General features: G+C 45.1%; 1 protein-coding gene across 2 annotated transcripts; it reads left to right on the top strand.

Moving 5' to 3' along the window:
* Nucleotides 1–693: 693 nt before the first annotated feature.
* Nucleotides 694–4,817, top strand: LOC109780210 (digalactosyldiacylglycerol synthase 2, chloroplastic). Of its 2 annotated transcripts, none has more exons than XM_020338794.4 (5): nt 694–1,130; nt 1,427–1,765; nt 2,063–2,329; nt 3,246–3,595; nt 3,955–4,817. In XM_020338794.4, the coding sequence occupies exons 2-5, from the start codon at nt 1,484–1,486 to the stop codon at nt 4,484–4,486; spliced, it is 1,431 nt and encodes a 476-aa protein (XP_020194383.1). In that variant the 5' UTR covers nt 694–1,130; nt 1,427–1,483; the 3' UTR covers nt 4,487–4,817. The 2 variants fall into 2 exon arrangements, with proteins under 2 accessions (XP_020194383.1, XP_020194382.1); XM_020338793.4 differs by having other exon boundaries at nt 855–1,130; nt 1,463–1,765.
* The last annotated feature ends 3,070 nt before the right edge of the window (nt 4,818–7,887 follow it).

A 7,887-nucleotide genomic window follows, 5' to 3' on the forward strand; every position in this document is an offset into this window, starting at 1 on the left:
ATCGTCTTCGGAGGAGTCGGATGAATCGAAGGAAGATGAGGATGAAGACGAGGACGAGGACGAGGCTTGATTGTTGATGTGCCTTTCGTTGGTGTGAACTTTTGTGTCATGAATTTGGTTTGGATTGTGAACTTTGTTGGATGATGTTGTGGGCATGAATTTGAACTTGGGGGCATGAACTTTTAGTCATCAACTTGTTTGTGTGATTTAAATTATGCCATGTTTTTGTTTTGTGATGTTTGAAATTTATTTTGTGTCCAAAATGCAACATATGGCATGCGCCGGCTGCTCACGCGCGCTGCTTGAGCTGCGCGCGCTGCATTTTACCGCGGCTGTTGGAGCCAGCGTTGCCCGCCGCGCCAAACCAGACGATGGGCGCGCTGCAAACTAGTTTTTAACGCGCCGCGCGTTGAGCGGCGGTTGGATTAGAAGATAGTAGAGATAGAGATATATAGAATTTTCTTTTGGGAAAATGTATAGAATTTCCTCCTGGACTATTCATTCTACCACTCCGTTGTTATATTCGTGAGCTGGCACCCCATACATTCGAACAGACACTCCCTCGCTGGCACGATGCCCTCCCAGAGACCCGGTCGGTTGCTTGGATTCGGTCGGCGCCGGAGCGTGGCTGTCAAGGGAGGAATATTCCACACCATTAGGCATAACCTCAGATTACCGGCCACTAAACTACTCGCGCCTGGGGTCGCCTCAGCCGTCACGCTGTGCCGCCTCCCGTTCGTCCAGACGCCGGCGTGCGGCCCAGATCCACCGGCGCACGTCAGTACGTCACGTCGTCGCCGCGCGGGACTGGATCAGGGGAAATAGTAGTAGCACTCCGGCTTCCGGGGGGATCTAGCCAGCGCCAGCGCGCGCCCACGACCGAGTACACGACACGACAGGTGTTGGTGGGGTGGCCCGGCCGAGTACTACCTTTCCCCCTCCGCTTCGCTAGCTCTGCTCTCGGTTGCCGCCGCCACGCGCCCGCCCGCTCAACCGCCGCTCGTCGCCCCTAGTCGCCACAGCCGGCCGCTCACCCGCCGGGACGAGCCCGTCCGGCCGCGAGCTGCCCCGACCCGACCCGGCCCGGCCCGGCGCCTCTGCCGTGTAGCTCTCCTCCTCGGCCCTTGGTGGTAAGGTTAACCGCCCTGATTCCCTGCCAATCTGCTCGAATCCGTCGTTTGGAATAGTCGTCTACTCTATTTGTTTGTTTATTTAATTTACTGCTAGTATTCCCCCAGCACGCGGGAGCTCGCTTTCATGCGATTTGTGTAGTCTGGTTGCAAGTTGCAACATGCATACCTGCTGTTACAGTTTACCCTGTGTCTCGTAATCATTCATACATGGAGATTGTTCAGTTGTTAGCACCAACGTCTTAAAAACCAATTCACAAATTTGTTGCTCATGCATATCCTTGTGTCCTTTCCAGTGACGGGATAACCATAAATTTGGGTGGAATTCACAGTGTACCTGCACGCTGCACGCCATGTCGGCGAGGCGGCATTTCGCTGTGTTCACCACAGCGAGCCTTCCATGGATGACGGGGACTTCCATCAATCCATTGTTCCGGGCAGCTTACCTTGCGAAGGATGGGAGCAGAGACGCCACCTTGGTGATCCCCTGGCTTTCTCTAAGGGACCAAGAGTTGGTTTACCCTACCAAGATTGTGTTCGATTCGCCGTTGGAGCAAGAGGGTTATGTTCGTCGCTGGATTGAGGAGAGGGTCGACTTCAGGCCATCATTCAGCATCAACTTCTACCCTGCTAAGGTATACCAGTTCTTCCAGCTCAATGTGTTCTTAGGATCATCTTATCTTCTCCATGGTTTACTTTGCACAGGTGGTTTCGTTCCAAATATATCTGACTGAAATTGATTACAGTTATAAGAGAACTTTGATCCCTTGCTTGCATAAAGTTAAGTGCAATAGATGATGATTTGTTCTTGCTGGCGGTAGGCCCTGTAGTTGTTGTCATCCATCTGGCAATATGTATATTCTGCCTCACATTTGTAATTTGGTTTCGCTTTGAGGCTATTTGAAAGAGCTTGGCCTTTTCTTATGATGTAGTTTTCTAAAGAAATGAGAAGCATTCTACCTGTTGGGGATATCACAGAATGCATTCCAGATGAAATGGCCGATATTGCTGTTCTAGAGGAGCCCGAGCATCTAAATTGGTACCACCATGGGCGAAGATGGAAAAATAAGTTCAGACAAGTGATAGGTGTGATCCACACAAACTATCTAGCATATGTGAGAAGAGAAAAGAATGGACAAGTGATTGCCTGTTGCCTCAGATATGCAAACACTTGGGTTACCCGAATTTATTGCCACAAGGTAACATCCTGAATATGTGCAGTCAAACCTTCACCTCTGTTATGTAAGACGTGTTATCTCTGTTCATGATGCCTCATTTATCTCAAGAATCAGGACCAAGCATGAATGATTCCTATTCATAATCTTTGTCCATGCATGCCCACATGTATGTCCTTCAGATATAAGATCAACAAAGTTGTGATGAGTTAGCCTTTTTTATCTGTTGACCTCAGTGCAGTGAACGTAGCCATGCTTACTCTATACAATGTTGACCTTATCATGTGAGATTGATATGGATAGAAATAGATATTTAGTCAGAGCCCATAACAAAATGTGCAAAAACTGCCTTGGAAATGCAGAAGAGATAAATATCATCTAACAGAGAATCTCTGCACTACCCGGATGAATCAACAATCTGTAACATAACCTTTATTTTCCGGCAGCCCTGACCCAATAGTTGTTCTTGCTTTAGCTGTATCAACAAATCTTGTACTTTTGTCTATAATTTTGCAAAATATAGTATGCTGGATAATTACCATCTACCGCTGGAACTTTTGACCAACTACTGCACCATATGTTATTTTTTTATAATTTGGATATTGGTTTTAATTGGAATGACTGCGTAGGAGTATGTGGTGAAATGCATACTTTTGGTTATGAGGTATGATGAATAAAAAATAGGCATACTTTCAGGGTGCATTTTGCTTGTTCAAACTTTCCGAACATTTCTATGACATGTTTGATGTTTCATGACATAACAATAGTCAATTAAAAATATAAAATGGAGGTAGCTTGAATTTTCCTGTCTGGATTTTCTTGCTTCCTTTGCCTTCTGCTCCATTACAAATTGTTGAAATTGAGTACCCTGTAATCCATAGAACCCAGAATCATCCTGCCCTGTTCAGCTGAATCTTACAATGCTAACTTTGGCTTACAGATAATCAGACTATCAGGTGCCACTCAAGATTTACCCAAATCTGTTGTATGCAATGTCCATGGTGTGAATCCAAAATTTCTTGAAGTTGGCAGGCTAAAATTGAAGCAGCTGCAGAATGGAGAGGCAGCCTTCACAAAAGGGGCCTACTACATTGGGAAGATGGTGTGGAGTAAGGGTTATAGGGAGCTTCTTGACCTTCTGTCCAAATATCAGAGCAGGTTAAGTGATCTTGAAGTAGATTTATATGGTAGTGGAGAAGATTCAGATGAAATCCGAGAATCTGCAGAGCGCTTAAGTTTGGCTGTAAATGTTCACCCTGGTCGTGATCATGCAGATCCATTATTCCATGAGTAAGTTCTCGTATTTACCAACTAAGTATTTCCTTGCATCTTTCCTATTTTCTATTTATTTATTTTTCTTTTTATTTGAAATCTATATATAGCTATATAGCACTGTGAAGACAATAAGGTTTGTTTCTGTTTCACCCTTTTATCAAGCTTACTGATTTAATCACAACTTGAGCACAAGCTACTGAATCAGGCTGGGGGGGCGGATCTAGAATGCTACTCCCTCAACATCTTATATTATGGGACGGAGGGAATAGATCGTAGGAATGACATAATATATGTTGTTATTTATTTTATTTTCAGGATACAGCTATAGTTTGTGTTATTAAAACTTAAGAGTGAATCACTTTCTTTTCCAACAGCTATAAAGTGTTCATCAACCCCAGCACAACAGATGTGGTCTGCACGACCTCAGCTGAGGCCCTTGCAATGGGAAAAATTGTTATATGTGCCAATCACCCTTCAAATGAGTTCTTCAAGCAGTTCCCCAACTGCCGTATCTACAACAACGATGAAGAGTTTGTACAAGTCACACTGAATGCTCTAGCAGAGCAGCCTACTCCATTAACAGATATGCAGATGTATGACTTGTCGTGGGAGGCAGCAACCGACAGATTCATGGAGGCTGCTGAGATTAACCTTCCTACAGCAGAGCCAAGAATCCAGCAAGCATCCAAGACATACTTCCCCACTTTTCTAAGGACTCGTAAACTGAAGCAAAGTTTGGAGGATGCATCAGTATACCTGCACCAAGCACTCTCAGGGCTGGAGGTCACCCGTTGCGCCTTTGGTGCTGTTCCAAAGACGCTGCAACCCGATGAGCAGCTGCGCAAAGATCTTGGCTTGGCTTCTCCCCCAAAGAGAAAAAAGCAGAAACAAAAGCTGATGACGTGACACTGCAAGTTCGGCCCCGAGCTCCTAGTTGAATTGCATATTTGCCATGCGTGTACATTGTTCAAAAATATGGATGAGTTAGTGGTTTTTGTTTCATTAATATCGACTCCGACGGCTGTGTGCAAGGTAGGGTACAATGTAATGTAGATTGGGTGTTTTTGTGTGAGGGGGAAATAGTCTGCCGAGAGTGTTGTAATTCTGGCATCGGCGTGCGCTTTTCTTCGGTTCTGTGTGAGGTTTGTTGTTTGGCACATTTTTGTCATCCTCCATGTACATTATTCCACGACCTGGAAGAGTTGGTGGCGCCTTTTCCAATTTTTATTTACTTGGATGACTCTGTGTGAGGTACAATGGTGCATTATTTGCTTGTCTTGGGAGTGGGAAATATAGTGTGTTGAATATAACTCTGGCATCGGCCTGAGCTTCTTCAGGTCTTTGTGAGGTCTTTTTATACCCAACCTGCCCCGTATGTGTTAGCATGGTGGAATTTCTGCACAAACTGATGGACTAGCACGGAGATGATGAGATTGCCAGCTACTTAGGCAAAGTATAATATAGAAGTTATACTCTGTATTTCATAGAGGTTTACAGTAGTTGTGTGAATGTGTGGTATTATTTGAAAATGTCGAACAATTAGTGTTCTTTTCACATTTGTCCAGTCACATGAAGCATTACAAAATGAGATTGCAAGCAGCTACTTACAGAAAGCATTATAAAATGTTGTCTGCAACAGAAGAGGCTACAAAGACCACCAAAGATCCACACATGAGGCCTCGCATAGCAAATTACGTGACTACTACCCATGTCGACGAACTCTCGGACCAAACTGAAGAAGACTATCTGTCGTAACTAAACTGAAGAAGACGATCTGACGATGTATAAACGGCAAAAGTCGCGAGACTGTAAATCATCCGCTAAGGTCTTTCAATGGCGTGTCCACGTCGAAGTCATTTGAACTGAATCTACTCTGTTTTGTGGACTTTCTTATCGATTTTGTACTCCATATACAAACACTTTACCGCGACGTAGGACGTAGCGATGGCATGGAAAAGAATCATAAGCCTATTTGAGCCCACTGAAGAGGTCTCGGCGCTCGAAGAGAAGCACCCAGGTCTTGCTGGAGCCACCGGTGCTGCTGTGGCCGACGGCCGTCGTCGCAGTCTTGCCGATGCGGCCACCGTCGCCTCTGCTGCCGACGACTTTGGCGAACTCGGTGGCGCAGCTCTTCCCCAAGCTTGAGCCGAGACGAGCCCTCAACGTTGGTTTCCACTTGGGAGTTGGGAGACGTGCGCCTGGGTGAAATCGAAGAGCTCTAGCTACCTGCCGCTCCGCAATGCACAATGCGTTTGGTGCATAGCTAGCTTATTCCACCCCAGTCTGGATCGTAAAAACTCTTTTATCTCTTACAGTCAAGCTCAAAACTGACAGCCAGTTGTCCAGCATGTAGATAGGCACTTGTTCGACGCAACATGATCCTGATAGGCCTTTGGATCGGAGTAGGCTAGTAGATCCGGTGAACCTACCTTGTCCAGTAGCAGATGAACTCGAGCTGGAGGCCATCATGGTGCTGGGGCGCACGGCGGTGGCAGAGAGTAGGCGAGGTGGAACTTCCCATGAGCACCGCGCTAACCCTAGATCGGTAGGGATTGTAGGTGGGGATTGTGGCAGCGATTAACCTCGTGAATAGCGCCCCGGCCCCCACCTCTGTTTATATAGCGCGGGTCACAGGGGCCCACCAACCATGGTTTGGTTGGGCGCCCCCGATCAGGGCGCGAGTCAAGGGCCCGTTCGACCCGTTGGGCTCGAACGGGAGAGAGATCAACCTAACATTCTCCCCCTTGATCTCAACTTTACTTTTAACTTTATACTTTCTAGTTTATCTGTTTCATCACATATTGGTACATAGAGCATGTTTCATCGTCACGGCTTAATTGCCGTTAGAATCATACAATTACAACATACGTTATGTTCAGAAACAAATTCTGTTCCTTTTGGGCCTATCCAGGAATCATAAGGCTTTCCCTTAAACCCATGCCGGCTAAGTGTTCCTTGAACACATTGGGTGGTAAGCCTTTCGTTAGCGGATCCGCAAGCATATCCTTTGTCCTTATATGCTCGAGACTTATAGTTTGATCCTGGATTTTATCTTTCACAACATAATACCTTATCTCTATTGTTTTGGCAGCATTACTCGACTTGTTGTTGTGAGCGTAAAATACCGCGGGCTGGTTGTCGCAGTACATCTTTAGTGGTTTGTGAATACAATCTACCACTTGCAAGTCGGGTACAAATTTCTTTAGCCATATCGCCTGCCCCGTGGCTTCGAAGCATGCTATGAATTCTGCATACATCGTGGATGATGCAACTATCGACTGTTTGGAGCTTTTCCACGAAATAGCTCCCCCAGCGAGGGTGAATATGTATCCTGACGTGGATTTTCTATCATCTCTGTCCCCCGCAAAATCTGCGTCTGAATACCCTTTTATCTCTAGGGAATCACTTCTCCTGTATATTAGCATGTAGTCCTTCGTGCCTTGCGCATAACGCAATGCTTTCTTTACCATCTTCCAGTGCTCTAGGCCTGGATTCTCTTGATATCTACCGAGTACCCCGGTGATAAAAGCTAAGTCAGGGCGAGTGCACACTTGTGCATACTGTAAGCTGCCAACTGCCGAAGCATATGGTACTGCTTTCATTTGATCGATCTCATACTGGTTCTTGGGACATTGAAATTTCCCAAAACTATCGCCCTTGACTATTGGAGCAGGTGTGGCTTTACTCGCATGCATATTATACTTTTTAAGAACCTTTTCTAAATATGCTTGCTGAGATAGTCCTAAGACTCCATTGTTCCTATCTCGGTGAATTTCTATGCCCAAAACATATGATGCTTCACCAAGATCTGTTATGTCAAAATTTGAGGATAAGTATTTCTTTGTTTCTTGTAGTAGACTAACATCACTACTAGCAAGCAGGATATCATCCACATACAAGATTAGGAAAATATATTTCCCATTTTTAAACATTGCATAAATGCAATTATCCTCAATATTTTCTTTAAATCCAAAACTTTTAATCGTTTGATTAAACTTTAGATACCACTGCCGAGAGGCTTGTCTTAATCCATAAATGGATTTCTTCAGGCGGCATCCCATATTTTCCTTGCCTTCCATGATAAAACCCTTGGGTTGTTTCATGTAGACCTTTTCTTTTAAATCACCATTCAGAAATGCCGTCTTAACGTCCATTTGATGTAACTCTAAATCAAAATGAGCAACTAATGCCATTATGATTCTGAAGGAATCCTTACATGAGACTGGAGAAAATGTCTCATTGTAATCTATCCCTTCTCTTTGTGTAAATCCTTTTGCCACGAGTCGTGCTTTATACTTTTCTATATT

Source organism: Aegilops tauschii, chromosome 4 (assembly GCF_002575655.3).
Source record: "Aegilops tauschii subsp. strangulata cultivar AL8/78 chromosome 4, Aet v6.0, whole genome shotgun sequence".
NCBI classification, from domain to species: domain Eukaryota; kingdom Viridiplantae; phylum Streptophyta; class Magnoliopsida; order Poales; family Poaceae; genus Aegilops; species Aegilops tauschii.